The 13,582-nt window shown below is 55.9% G+C and overlaps 1 protein-coding gene across 1 annotated transcript in view; it reads right to left on the bottom strand.

Moving 5' to 3' along the window:
* Window positions 1–10: 10 nt before the first annotated feature.
* Window positions 11–13,582, bottom strand: part of CSF1R (colony stimulating factor 1 receptor) — a 29,330-nt gene continuing 15,758 nt past the window's right edge. Inside the window, exons 10-21 of the mRNA XM_007093382.3 lie at window positions 12,907–13,022; window positions 7,866–7,992; window positions 7,642–7,746; window positions 7,043–7,153; window positions 6,285–6,447; window positions 4,114–4,205; window positions 3,918–4,015; window positions 2,875–2,997; window positions 2,683–2,794; window positions 2,060–2,159; window positions 1,098–1,206; window positions 11–999 (exon numbers count right to left, since the gene is read on the bottom strand). Coding sequence (XP_007093444.2) covers window positions 805–999; window positions 1,098–1,206; window positions 2,060–2,159; window positions 2,683–2,794; window positions 2,875–2,997; window positions 3,918–4,015; window positions 4,114–4,205; window positions 6,285–6,447; window positions 7,043–7,153; window positions 7,642–7,746; window positions 7,866–7,992; window positions 12,907–13,022 — 1,451 coding nt within the window. The 3' untranslated portion in view covers window positions 11–804. The remainder of the gene's footprint in view (window positions 1,000–1,097; window positions 1,207–2,059; window positions 2,160–2,682; window positions 2,795–2,874; window positions 2,998–3,917; window positions 4,016–4,113; window positions 4,206–6,284; window positions 6,448–7,042; window positions 7,154–7,641; window positions 7,747–7,865; window positions 7,993–12,906; window positions 13,023–13,582) is intronic.

Genomic DNA, 13,582 nt, shown 5'->3' with positions numbered 1-13,582 from the left:
AGAGGCCAGCTGTGTTAATGCTGTTAGTTTAATGACAGAGATGTCCCGCAGCGTGACTGTTAGTTAAGAGGAGTCAGCTTGTCGGAGTGTGTGCTGCTTGCTTGGTGTGGCCAGCCACACGGGTCCCCTGCCTTCCAGCTCAGAATGACAGGGTGGGGGGGGGGGCAGAACCCCGAACTTTTAGCTGCCACCTGGCTCGTTCTAGGGACCAGATCCAGGGAGGGTGGGGCTGTAGAGAGAAGGCCAAAGGGCAGGGACTAGGAGGTACAGTTCATTCTTACAAAAGAGGCCCCCCCCCCCCTCCTGCTCTGAGGCACTGGGCCAGGCACAGTCTCTGAGCACCTGTCTGCTCTTGCCGTTTCACTTGGCTACAGGGGGGGTCCTCTGCCAAGGCCTAAGGAGCCTTGTCTTCTCAATGTTAGGGCACTTCATGGCCATAAAATCAGTCCATTTCCAGTGAGACAAGGGAGTTAGGGAAAGGGGTTCCTGGAAGTCAGAACAAGGTTAAGAGAGTGAGCTGGGGGTTCTCCCAGTCGGCATAGCAAACATGAGGCCATAGCATTGAGAACAGTGGGCGGGGTGGGGGGCTCAGCCCTAGCCCCTGATTGGCAGTGATGGCCCGGGCCCTGGAAGCGGGGTCCTCCCGAGACCCCCGTGGATCTCACGTTCCTGAGTTTCAGAGCTGGGCTGAGCTGTTGAGTGAAATGACCAAGGGCAGAGTCTGTAGGTTCTCCCCGTGGTGCCCCATCCACGGAGGAGTTGAAGCTTGGAGGAAGGGGAAAGCGGCGCTTCCCTGTTGTCCCCTCAGCAGAACTGGTAGTTGTTGGGCTGCAGCAGGGGCTGGGCGATATCCCCCTGCTCACAGCAGGCCAGGTGCTCGCTAGAGCTCTCCTCCTCGGGCTCACTACTGCTGCCACCGCCACTGCCAGTGCGGCAGCTGCTGCTGCTGCTGCTGCTGCTGCTGCTGCTGCTGCTGCTGCTTGGCAAGTTGGTGTAGTTCTGAGGGTGGGAGAGTCAGGGGTGGTCAGTCCTGACCTCTCAGGCCCAGCCCGGCCCTGCTGGAGACAGCCACCCATCCTGAGGCCGGCCCCACTCACCGGCACTCTCCTGTCCTCTTGGGCCTGCTTCTGGAGGAGGGAGCAGATCTGCTGGAACGTGGGTCTGCGGGTGGGCTCCAGGGCCCAGCAGGCCTGCATGATGCTATATCTAAGGTAGGACAGAAGCTGCCCGTGGGTCTGGGGATCCAATATGCACACATGCACACGTGGGCACATGCACACACACCCTTACAGTCTTGCCCAGCAGAGGTCCTGAAACCTAGTGAAAAGTGTGCCTGACACAAGGCCTGTGCTAAGTCCTTGATATGCATTATCTCATTTAATCTCCCCAGTAACCCTTGGAAGCTATTTTCATCACGCCCATTTGACAGCTGAGGGGAGAAAAAACTCAGAGATGCTATCTTGCCCAGGCTCCTAGAACTGAGAAGGGGCACTCCTGCTGCCTGCAGGTAGGTCTGAGAGGTGGGCTGAGATGACTGTAACAAAAGACGAACATGGCAGTGAGCCGGCCACAAGTGCCTGGCCAGACGTGTCGAGAGTGGCTGGGGAAAGGCGTGCTGGGCGAGTTCACGGCCTGCCGGCCCACGGAAAGGCCGTGGCGAGGGTAGGGAGGTGGCAATTCTTGGTGGGCCAGCTGTAGCGAGGTGGTTAGGAGGCTGCATTGCAGACTGGCTGGTTACACAGTGAAGGAGTGGCTGACACCACAGAGAGCCAAGATAAGAAATGAGAAGAGTCTGCCTCGACATAATAATAGAATCTGACTTCAAAGTCTATCATTTGAGTTAGCACCAGTCCCATTTAAGAGACCTCTGAGAACAGCTACTTGGAAACCAGCGGAAATCCCGCACTCCCTAAAATGGGCTTGTTTTGGCCCACTGTGGGGGAGATGAAGCCTGGCCCTGGAACACTGTGGACAGGGAGAGACTAGGACCACACACCTTTCCATCCCCTTCAGCCAAAGCCTGGGGAGTCCTCTCTTCTCCCTGGGGTCCCTCACTTACATGTTCTTTGGGGCGAATGCAGGCTGGGCCATTTGGTATCCATCCTTCACCAGTTTGTAGAACTTGCTGTTCACCAGGATGCCAGGGTAGGGGTTCAGCCCTGCAAAGGCCAAGAGCACGTAGGAGCCCATGCTCGGGGCTCACGTTCACCTGCCCCCACACCCACACCTACATAAGAGTTACAGTAGGCATAGGCTTCAGTGAAATTCACCCTGGCCTCATCACACCACACAAAGAATTCCAGCACAGGCTTGGAATAAAAGGTTACAGGAGCTCGCTGAAGGGCTTAGCCCAAGTCTCTGTGCCTAGCACTCCAGAAGTGAGATGTGCACACTTAAGACAAGGAGGGAAAACTTCATCTGAGGAAGCAGCAACTGCACCAGCAGGCAGATGAAGGAACAGCCCAGAAGGAATGCCTGGCAGCATGGAGCATCTGCCCGGCCCACACGGGAGCTGCACTGCTTGGTTTTCAGACGCTTTGCCCGTCACTTCACTCCCACCAGCCTTTCCTCTGCCCTGGGCAGCAAACACTCTTGGCTGGCATCCTTCGTGAGGTATAGGACACCATGGTAACCAAACACGGGTCAGCCCCAGGCTGAGCCTGCACTGGCCCAGTGGCTTACCGAGTGAGAAGATTTCCCAGAGCAAGATGCCATAGGACCAGACGTCGCTCTGAACCGTGTAGACACAGTCAAAGATGCTCTCCGGAGCCATCCACTTCACAGGCAGGCGGGCCTGGCACGGAAGACCCCGGTCACCTCGGACCCCGGCTCACTGCCCCCTCCCCAGCCCGGCCCACCCTCCCCAGCACTCACATTGCCCTTGACGATGTAGTTGGAGTCATTCATGATGTCCCTAGCCAGCCCGAAGTCCCCAATCTTGGCCACACGCCCACTGGTCAGCAGGACGTTTCGGGCCGCCACGTCCCGGTGGATGCACTGACAGAAAGTACTTGCAGAGTTAGTCTCGGCCCATCCCCCACTTGAGCCTGAGGTGCAGGGGGAACAGCCAGGGTCCCCCCAGAATGCCTTGGGCTCCTCGTCGAGGGAGTGAGCATCAGTTTTGGTCCTGTACCCTGGCTCCCATCCCTACCTGCTACCAAGATCCAGGTCTGAGGAAGTTTCATATGGCTGGAAAGTTGGGTGTTTAGAAACCACCATCACTGTGTCCCACTGGGCCTGAGCAGTGGGAGCTGACTCAGAGCCAGGCGACCCGCTTGTGCTCAGCAGCTATGAGCCCTGGTGCTGGAAACAGCCTCTGACCCCACTGGCTGCTGATAATAGCAGCTGCCCCTTCAGGGCCCGACCGTGCCAGGCTCTTCCCTAAGCATCTGCACACACCGTAACCCTGTTTTGCCCTCCCAAATCTGCTGTGAGGGGGGCGGTCACAGCCCCCACCTGCTGGGAACCTCCTGAGTTGGGCATATTGTACACATCATCTCCTACCCTCACGACAACTCAGGGAGCTTCCTTTATCGGCCCCATGAGACCGTGTGCTTCACAAGAGGACATAGTCGTCTTGTTCACGCTGTTGACCAAAACTGAAGGAATAAGGCCTGTTCTTGGAAACGGGGTCCTCCGTGGCCTGCTGCACCCCAGGGAAACAGGTCTGCTCAGGCTGGGGCCCTCACCGTCCTGAGTTTGAGGAACTCTTCAGGCATGGGTTTCTCCCACTCATCCCTAGAGGCTGTGTGGCCGCTGCCCACTTGCTCTCTGGCACCCTGGCTCCTCCTTGTCTTCACCACGTGCTCCCCTTTCCTCCCCTTCATCCTTAATCACCCAGCCTCACGGGAGATGTGGGGGTTCAGCCACCTCCCACCTCCCTGGATGACCACATTTGGACCCAGTTTCCAACTCACGTTCTTAGAGGCAAGGAAGGCCATCCCCTGGGCCACCTGGCTCGAGAAGTGGAGCAGGTCCCGTAGCTCCAGTGGCCTCCCGTCCTCCTTGCCCAGGTCTGGTGTGGGGAGAGGTGTCAGGGCAGCCCCACCACACCCCAGCCCCCAGCGGCCCCTGTCCTCCGCCCTCCGCACCTGCCACCCAGCGCCTCCTCACCTTCTTCAGAGAAGGAGTCGTTTGAAGAAGAAGTGGAGACAGGCCTCATCTCCACATAGGTGTCTACACCCTGACTGGAGAAACCGCTGTCTCTATATAGGAAAAAGGATGTGGGGGTGGGTAGGTCCCCATTGCTATACTAACCAGCACGGGCCTTGGCCTCCAGCTCCCCGTGTCCTCTCCAATCAGCAGGGAAGGGCAGGGACCTCAAGGTCAACTCGAACATCCCTTTCTGACAAGGAACCCCCCCAACCCCAACTGCCACCACATTCTGTGTAAGCGATCATTGATCCCTGCTTGGCCATCCCAGGGAGGAAGCTTACAATTTGTTCTGTCTTTGGGCAGCTCTCTGCCTATTACAAAGTTCTGCACTTTTCCTAATGCCAGTCTGCCCCTGGGATTTTCCTCCTGCTGGTCCTTGCTCTGCCCTCAAGGGCCACACAGAAGTAGGCTCCCTTTTCCCATAACAGCCCTGCAGGGATTTGAGGATATTCTAGGGCCCCTTCTTTGAGCCTTCCCCGCCTGGACAGTGGCTCTCACCACTGGCCAGCTTCACATTCAACCACCTGGGGAGTTGTCAACTCTCCCCATGCCCAGAACACCTCAGAAATTAGGGGTGAAACCCAGTCATTCACACTTTGAAACCTCTCCAGGCAGTTCCTGTGTGCAGCCTGAGCGGAGGCCTCTGGTCTAGAGGAGGGCTTCCTAAACTGTAATTCATGAGTGTAGGAGTCACCTGGGCAGTCTCATCTAAATGCTGATTCTGATTCAGCAGGTCTGGCGGGCCCGAGCTGTGTCTCTAACAGCTCTTAGGTGATGGCTGTGAGCATAGGCTTTCAGTCGTAGGTAGGTTGGAGAAGCACTTCTCTAGATTGAATAGCCACTACTGTTTCTAGTATTCTAACAGGTGTGATTTCTGGCCGTCTCCCTTTCCTGTCCCCTCTGCGATGGAGATGCGCACCTTGACCATGCCCATACTCTAGTGTTCCCAGAAAGAGAAGGGAGTGTCTTATCTATGCTCTGACCGTGGCAAAACCATCCCCTCCCCTGGTCTAGAAACTATACTTCTAGCCTGGGAACCCGTTGGCAGGATTGGTTCCCATGCCATTTGCCCTTGAAGTGACCCCGCTGTATGAATCCTTTCCCCATCTGCACATTTGAAGATAAGAAGTTAATACTTCACTTTAGTTCTCATTTTTATTTGACCTGGCCTGAGGTTCCAGCCTGCAGAGGCCCAGTGTGAGCCGCCCTTTCAGAGGGGTGTCAGAGAATCAGAAGAGGAAGCAGATCCTGCCAGCCCTCCTATTCGAGGATACTGGATGGAGTTAAATGGCCTCCTTCCCCTTTTGCCTCCCCAGGCTTGGCAGCTGAAAGTGGCTAAAATAGGGGTTCATTGTACACCCTTCTTGTTCTGATCCTGTCTCAGCAGCCTGGCCCTGAGGCCCCACAACCCCCAAGACTGAGACTTCCAGGACACCACTGTGGCTCAGGTGAGCACTGGACCAGGAGTCAAGGGAGCAGAATCCGAGCCCAGGCTCCGCCTCTGCCCCTGACTCATGTGTGACATGAAACTGGCCACTTCCTCTCTCTGGTTCCCCATGTGGCTTTGTCCATTTGTCTCTGAGTGGCTTCCAGGAATCACAGCAGTACAGAATAACGGAGACGGAAAGTCTCTGAGAGGCTCAATCCCCCAATGGCTTGCCTGGAGAAACCGAGGCCCAAGTACATCAGGGACCTGGCCACAGACTGTTTTGCCCCTTCTCAGCCAACAACGAACAGACTCTGTCCAGGTGCTCTGCAGCCCCTGACGGCATGGGAAAAACAGGGCCATTACCCCCAAGATCTGCCCATCTCTTGCTAGAGCCCTGAACGGATCTTGGCTGACCTTTTACGTACATTCAAGTGACGATACCATTAACGCCTGTCTCCACCAGACTATGAGTCACCCATCTTTGCCCAACATGCTCCTAGAACATAGTAGGTCCTCAATTATTTGTTGGATGACAGAAATAAGTAGTAGAAAAACTGAGTTAGCCCACAGAAGCTGGGGTGACTACTCCCCGTGGAACGTGAGGGCCACACAGCCACTGAAGCCTGAGTTCACTTTAGGGACAGACCCTAGGGCTTCCTCCCAGTCCCAGCCTCTTTCCTCTCCTTTGCCAGGGTACTACCTGCGAACATATTTCTTCTCCAGGTGGATGTTCTTGTAGCCAGCGCCTGCCTCGGGGTCCTGGCCCACACTCAGGCTGGGGCCCAGCATGGCCTCAGCCTGCCTTCGCAGGAAGTTGAGCAGGTCGCCATAGCAACAGTACTCAGTGATGACCAGAACAGGGCCTAGAGCAGCCAAGAGAGTGGGGTAAGTGCACTCCTTATCCTCCCCACCCCCGTGTGAACAGACATGGGGTAGGGCAACAGGACACCCTGGAATGGGGATTCAAGAGCCCTGAGTTCTAATCCTGACTGACTGTGAGCAGCTTTTTCTGCTTCCTTTGCCTCAGTAACCCCATCTGTCTAAAGCAGAGGAATCTCAAAAAACCGTAGTAGAATTCCTTCTTCAAAGGATATCTGTGACAGTTCCGTAGAGGTCAAGGCCCTGGGGCACCTCTGTGGACCCTGTGGTGAATGTCCAAGTGTCTTTGGGTGGGATCTTCCCTCCGGACCCCCGGAATCAGACTCCCTGCAGCAGGGCCTGGGGACCTGCACTCTTATTCCCCTCTCTGGCTGACTCTGATACCCACCAAAGTCTGAGAGCCACTGATCAGAGCTCCCAGAACTATCTATCATTCATAAACAGCTTCTGACCCATCCAGGCACCTGGTGTGGGGATTTGAGGAATGCTGAGATAGATAGGGATCCTTCCAGAACTTGGGGGAGATGGGAAGATGGGGTGGGGTGGCCATGGGCCCCGATGCCTGCCAGGACCCCTCACCTCCGTGGGTACAGGCTCCCAGAAGGTTGACTATGTTCTCGTGTTGGCCCAGGTGACTCATGATCTTCAGTTCTGACATGAGGGCCTCCTTCTCATCTGCATGAGCAGTGGCTGGGAGATGGAGCCACAGGTCCCATAGATGGGGAAGGGCAGGACATACAGAGCCACACGGACAGATGGGAGACACCCAGGAGAGCAAGCAGGGCATACCCAGGGCCCCAGAGTGACCAGTGACCGAAAGAGGGAAGAGGAGAAATGCGGGCACACAGATAGGAGTTAAGGAGGGAGAGAGGAGAGATGGCCTGTCACTGAGCTGCTCTCGAGTGGCAGGCAGCCAAGCTGTGGCCAGGCCGTGGCCCAGGGTGGCCTCTGTGCACCCTAGCCTCTTTGGGGCTCCAAAGAGCCCCTCCACACCCAGGAGCTAAGGGGAGGCTGGGGCTCACTCAAGAAGCCAAGAGTCCTTGCCCCCAATCCCAGGCCCTGTCCCCCAGGCTGTCATAGGCCAAAAATGTGTCTCTCATGGCAGGGCAGCCCCTCCCCAAGGTACATGGGCTCCTACCCGCTCCCCCAGATTCCCGAAGCCCCTGCCCCTTACTCACACTTCAGCATCTTCACAGCCACCTTCAGGACGGCATCTTCCTTGCCCAGACCAAAGGCTGTGGCCTCTACCACCTTCCCGAAGGCACCGGCTCCAAGAGTCTTACCTGCCACACACACACACATGTACACACACACACACACAGAGTCTCCTTAGGTCCCCACCGACAAAGGGCTCATAGGCTCCTGCAATGTATGCGTGATGGGTGCCAAGACCTCATCTCACCAAACTGCAGGTTGTTTCGGGGGAACTCCCACTTCTCATTGTAGGGCAGCTGGGTGGGGTCGATGAAGGTGTAGCTGTTGCCCTCGTAGCTCTCGATGATCTTCCAGCGCACCTGGTACTTGGGCTTCTGCAGAGGAAGAGGGGGGAAAGTCAACCAGGCCTGCAGGCAGATGTGGGATCTCATCCCCAACCCCCAAGAGCAGGGGGTGTGGACAGTCCCAAGGCATGGTGGGAGGAGGCAGGGGTGGCCTGAGATGTGGTGAGAGGGCCCGGGTCATCCCATGTCCAAGGCACTGAGAGCCCCGTCCTTGACTGGTTTGGCCTCACCATGTGACCTGCCTTTCTCTAAGCCTTGGTTTTCCCCACCTGTGCACTGAAAGATGTGAGCAGGGTCACCTCTGAGAGCCTTGACAGCTTTGATAACTTGGTAATTCTCGAGCCAGGAGGGTGGGAGGACCTTGAAGTATGTCCGTCCGTCCATGCATCCATCCCCCCATCCTCCCATCCAAATAGTGTCTGGGTTTATTTTTAATTGTGGCAAGATGCATACAACAGAAAATTTATCATCTCAAATTTCTCATTCTCATTATTTGAGTGTACATTTCAGTAATGTTCATTCCCATTGTTATGCAACCAGTCTCCAGAATTCTTTTCACCTTGCACAACTAAAACTCCTTACTCATTAAGCAGCTCCCCTTTCCTACCTCCCCTGAGCCCCGGGCCACGTATCCCTTGAATCTGCCTACTCTAAGTACCTCATTTAGTTGGAATCACACAGTATGTGTCCTTTTGTGACTGGCTTATTTCACTTAGTATAATGTCTTCAAGGCTCCCCCGTGTGTCAGAATTTCCTGCCTTTCTAAGGCTGAATAACATTTCCAGACAAATATTTCACCAAACTCCTATTTGTGCCAGACGCCACGGATTCAGAATTAAAGAAGAGAAAGCCCTGCCCCTGTGGCGTTTGCATTCAGGGGGCTAAGACAGGCATTCAACTCAAATTAAATAGATAAATAGATAAATAGACAAATAAATAAATAAATAAAGAGAGGACATTTTCAACTAGTGCCGTGAAGAAAATAAAGCAAAATGATGGAACAGAGAGAGCCAGGTGCAACTGAAGGTGTAGGGCAGGGAAGGCCTGAGGAGGAACCAGCCAGGTGACTGGCAGACGAAGCACTTTGCAGGTAAAGTCAATAGCAGATGCATTGGCCTGCAGGTGGGCAAAGTCCTGGCAAGTCCGAGGGACTGGCCGGTGCCCGTGTGGCCGGAGGGAGGTGAGGGCTGTTCCAGAGACAGGAAGGTCTTGAGCTCTGGGATGAGTGGATTCCCTCCTAGCTGCAATGAGAAGCCCTCGAGGGCTTGACGCCGGTCTTTACACAGACTTTGCACTGTGTTTGTTTTAAGCTAGAGGGAGAGGGAGAGGGCAGAGCCAGATCTAGGAGGAGGAGTGACTGCCTCTCTCTTTCCTGCCCAGGGTGGCAGCTGCTTGGGGGCATCATGCCAGGGGGTGGTGCCCAGGAGAAGTGCTGATGGAAGATGGGCTTTAGGTGGAAAGTGGAAGCTGGGCTTGGGCGGTGGAGGACACTGAGGCCTTGGGTCAGCAGTCCACCTCTTTCCGGTCAGCCCTAGGGGACAAGGACCAGCTGGGCTGTGCTTAGCCGCTGGACTCCTTCTCGGGTCACCCAGCCCAGGGGAGCTAAAGGGTATGTGAGTGGGTGTTGGGGAGGAAGGCAACCTGTGGCTGCAAGTTGCATCAGGTTAAGAGAAAAGACTCCAGATAGCTGTAAGGGAGAGCTTCCAGATGGTAGTTTGGGAGACGAGACTGCAGTTAGACATAAGGAAGAACTTCCAGGTTCTGATTCAGGAGAGAGACTATAGCTAAACTTAACATCCATGCTGTGACTTGGGAGGAGAGTCTGAAACGGGACAAAAGGAGGAACCTCCTGAGGCACAGAGGATTCAGGCCCTGCATGTGGGTGCCTCCCCAAACCAAAACATGGAGAGAAAGCCGGGAAGGGATTCTTTGACCTCCCCTGGCCACTTCCGTCCCCAGGGGGCTTCTGTGGCCAAAGCTGTTTTTCCTCCTCACCACTTCTCCTTCTTCTGGCCTATGCAGCTGGGCCTGAGTCAGCCCCCTCCCCAGAGCTGCTTTCCCTTCCCCACCCCCAGCCAGGCAGGGGATATTGGGGAAAGGGAGGGGGATCACAGGAGGAAGAGGTTGTCTGGCTGGATCTCACAGATCTCTGAATCCCAGACTCTACCAGGAGGAAGACACAGCTCTCTCCCCGCCACACCTCAGGCATCCCTATCCCTTCCTCTGCTTCTGTGCCACCTTGGCTCCCCAGGGCTTCTATGTAGAGGGTCTCCTCGGAGGGAGAGCTAACGGGAGTAGTTCCAAAGAGAGTAGGGAGTGCTCCTTGAGCACCCCTGTGAACTGCGTTCAGCCAAGCTGAACACTCAGTGTGCTCCATGTTTCTTATTCCTCGCGGCGGGCCCAGGCCCAGGCTCACCCCCACTGCCCCTTGGCGACTGAGATGGGCAGGGAGACATCAAAGTCCTGTGGCCCTCCCTGTCTAGGCCTGCTGTTTCTGGGCTGTTGGATGGTCTCTGTCTTAGGAAGGTAGTGACCTCAACATGTCCCACTGGAAACCTTGGAGACCCTCCTGTCCGGCCCCAATAGGCCTCCAGTCCCCAGAGGTCGGTTCTGACTCCAGAATCCCAGCTTGCACTCCTCCCTACCTCATCCTTTCCTCTTTGAGTGCCTCCTACCAGCCTGCTGACTCCTGACCTTTCCTCCTCCCCCTTTGGCCCCTCTGTGGTCTGGCTGGGGCCAGAAAGGCGATGACTCAGCCCTGAGGCAGAAACAGCCCTTCCCCCCACCCCCAGCTAGAGCCACCCCTTAGTCCAGGCTGAATTCTCAGTGCAGAGGCAAATCTCAGAACCCCATGGGGCAAAGCAGAGGGGAATTGGGTGGAAGGCCCTGAGGCAAGGCCAAGGCCATCTTGACCCCTCAAGGTCTTGTCTCATGGGATGCCCTCCTTTTCTTGGCCTTGGATGGGCTCAGGGGGCAGCTGAGTTTCCTGGATGGGAAATGAGGTGTTTCCACATTCCAAAAATGGTTCCATGGAGAGAAGATAAGGTGCCCTCAAACCAACACTGGCCAAGGGTGCTGGACAGCTCAAGGTAGAAAGGGCTGGAGAGGGAACTGGACCCTTCTCTGGAATCTCAGCAGGGGTGTCATGGGCTGAGGAGGCAGCTCTGTGGGGCACTGGGAGCAGTTTTCAGCTCCATATAAGGAAGAAGTTGACAATAATCAGAGCTGCTCAGAGAAGGAACAGGCGGCCACAAGAGTGAGTTAAGTCCTGTCCATAGAGGTGGGCGAGCAGGGCCCGCTGTGTGTGTGTAGTCAAGGAGATGCCCAACCTCAGACACCCCTCCAGTCCCAAGATGCGTGAGCTAACTCAGGTTCCCCAGTCAGCTTCCTCCTGGGACGAGGGCGGGCAGCCTCCGTCCTGAGCTCTGTCTGTGCCCAGCACCCTGCTAAGTCCCCTACCTACATTCCGTTGTTGAATCCTCACCACAGCCTGGTAGGGTGGCCACCATTATTAACCCCATTTCACATTGGAGAAACAGAGACAGAGACACTCCCAACTTCCCCAGAGTTGTAATAGCTGGAGACTGGCAGAGACAGGACCCACATCTATCCAACTCCCAACCCCAGACTCTCAGGAGGCTCTTGGAATGTCAAAGGAAGAAGACATTACCATGGTACAGGTGGGGAAACTGAGGACCAGAGTGGGCAGTGAGTCAGCCAAGGTCTCATGGCAAAACAGTTTTGGAGCTGGACGCAGATCCCTGAAGTCTTAACCTGAGGCCTTCATTTGCTGGGTGCTGGCATGAGCATGAGAGCTGACCCCATGGCCCCCAGGGTGCCCCAATATCCTGTCCACACTGCCTACTCCAAGCCCTCTTCTCATACTAAAACCCCCGAGGTGGGGAAGAGAAGGCAGCAGAGGAGGCCCACCAGATGGTTATTCACCCCTAAATCACATTGCTCCCTTGTTCAAACCCACGGATGGCTCTGAGCCTACAGGATGGGGTCCAACTTCTTGGACCCCTCAACCTGCCCCACCTGCCTCCTCCCTCTTCCAGGGACCAGTATTTTCAGAACTCGCCTTTGTCTTTCCCCCCTCCCTCCCCTTTGCACACATTACCCTTCCCTGGAGATACCCTTTCCCTGAGCCTTGTCTCCCCCTGCTGCACACCCCCCACCCCCATTCTCCAAGGTCTGTCCCACCCATGCCAACCACCTCCTTCAAGCAGGCTCCCTTCCTCACCAACAGAAGAGATCCTTCTACCTCTGACCTCCCACAGGCCTCAGTATCTATTGCAGTGGCCACCATCTTTTGTGTAGGAAGGCAGCTAGGCAACGTGGCAGAGGCCTCCGGCTGGCATGTGGGAGGCACCTGGGACCCTCGGGCAGATTCTTCAACCTTGCCAACCCCCAGTTTCCTTACTGTAAAATGCTGGCTGCTACACTCCCTGCTTCCAGGTTGTTGTGAGGGAAAGATAAGATGATTCAGTGTTTCACATGATGGTTAAAAAACATGTTTTTTTTTAAAACCCAGCCTCTGCCACTGACTGGCTGTAGACTAGAGCACTGTCTAAACCTCTCAGAACCTCAGCTTCCAACTCTGTAAGATTGGGTTAGTGATGCTATCTACATGCTGCCATTGTTGAGGGCATTAAGCTCTGTAATCCATACCCTGTCTTTTCCGGTTATTTGACTTGCAGCATCTCCTGCTCTAGACGGTCAACCCTATGAGGCAAGAGCCTCAGAGGCTCTGAGTTTGGGCTCACTTGGCACCAAGCCATGCACGTTCGCATACAGTTGGCGCCCGCTGAAGAGCGGCTAGCTGAATGGGTGACAGAACGACTGGGTGTGCGGGGGCTAAAGGCTAGATCCTTGCAACCCGGTGACACTCCCCCAGGCCACCAGGCGCCTGGCTCCCCACCCCGCCACCCTGCCCAGGCTCACCTGCTTATACTTGTACAAAAGCAGCAAGAGCAGCAGCAGCAACAAGGCCATGATGGACATGCAAGTGAGCAGCACGGGCGTGAAGAGCAGCTCGTCGGGGAGCTGCGTGTGGGCTCCTGGAAGGGGAGAGCAGAGGAGGGAGCCGGCAGAGGGGACCTTCAGGACCCTCCGCCACCACTGAGAGCAGGCCACTGCACTGCCTGGAGCACAGTAGGTGCTCAGTAAATGCCTGTTGACTGAACAGTCTTCTCCCCCAGAAGCCCCAGACCCTCGCAAAGCCTTCCTGTAGACCCTCCCCCAGCCAGGGGCGGGGAGGACGGCCTCTCCAGTTCTGCTCATGCCTCGCCCCAAACCCTGCCCGAAGTCACAGCGTCTGTGGCTGGGGAACCCCTCAGGTCATGCAGTACCCACTCCTGCCAGTGCAAGGAGCCTCTGCAGCAGGCTGGCTTAGTACTGGCTGTGGCTTCCACACGCGCACGCGCGTGCACACACACACACACACACACACACACACACACACTAGTGATGGGTGTTCAGCTCCTACGCCTTTGGGCAGCTCAGACAGACAGACCTGGAGGTTAGACTGAACTCTGCCTTCCCAGCATTTCCCTGCTGCTTCCTCGAGGGCCCTTTGGAACCACACAGCCCTTCTAAGGGTCTGAAAGCCTGGCTCGTG

The sequence above is a fragment of the Panthera tigris genome, chromosome A1 (genome assembly GCF_018350195.1).
Source record: "Panthera tigris isolate Pti1 chromosome A1, P.tigris_Pti1_mat1.1, whole genome shotgun sequence".
Taxonomy (NCBI): domain Eukaryota; kingdom Metazoa; phylum Chordata; class Mammalia; order Carnivora; family Felidae; genus Panthera; species Panthera tigris.
The sequence above is the reverse complement of the archived record's forward strand: the minus strand, read 5'-3'. Positions and strand labels throughout refer to the sequence as shown.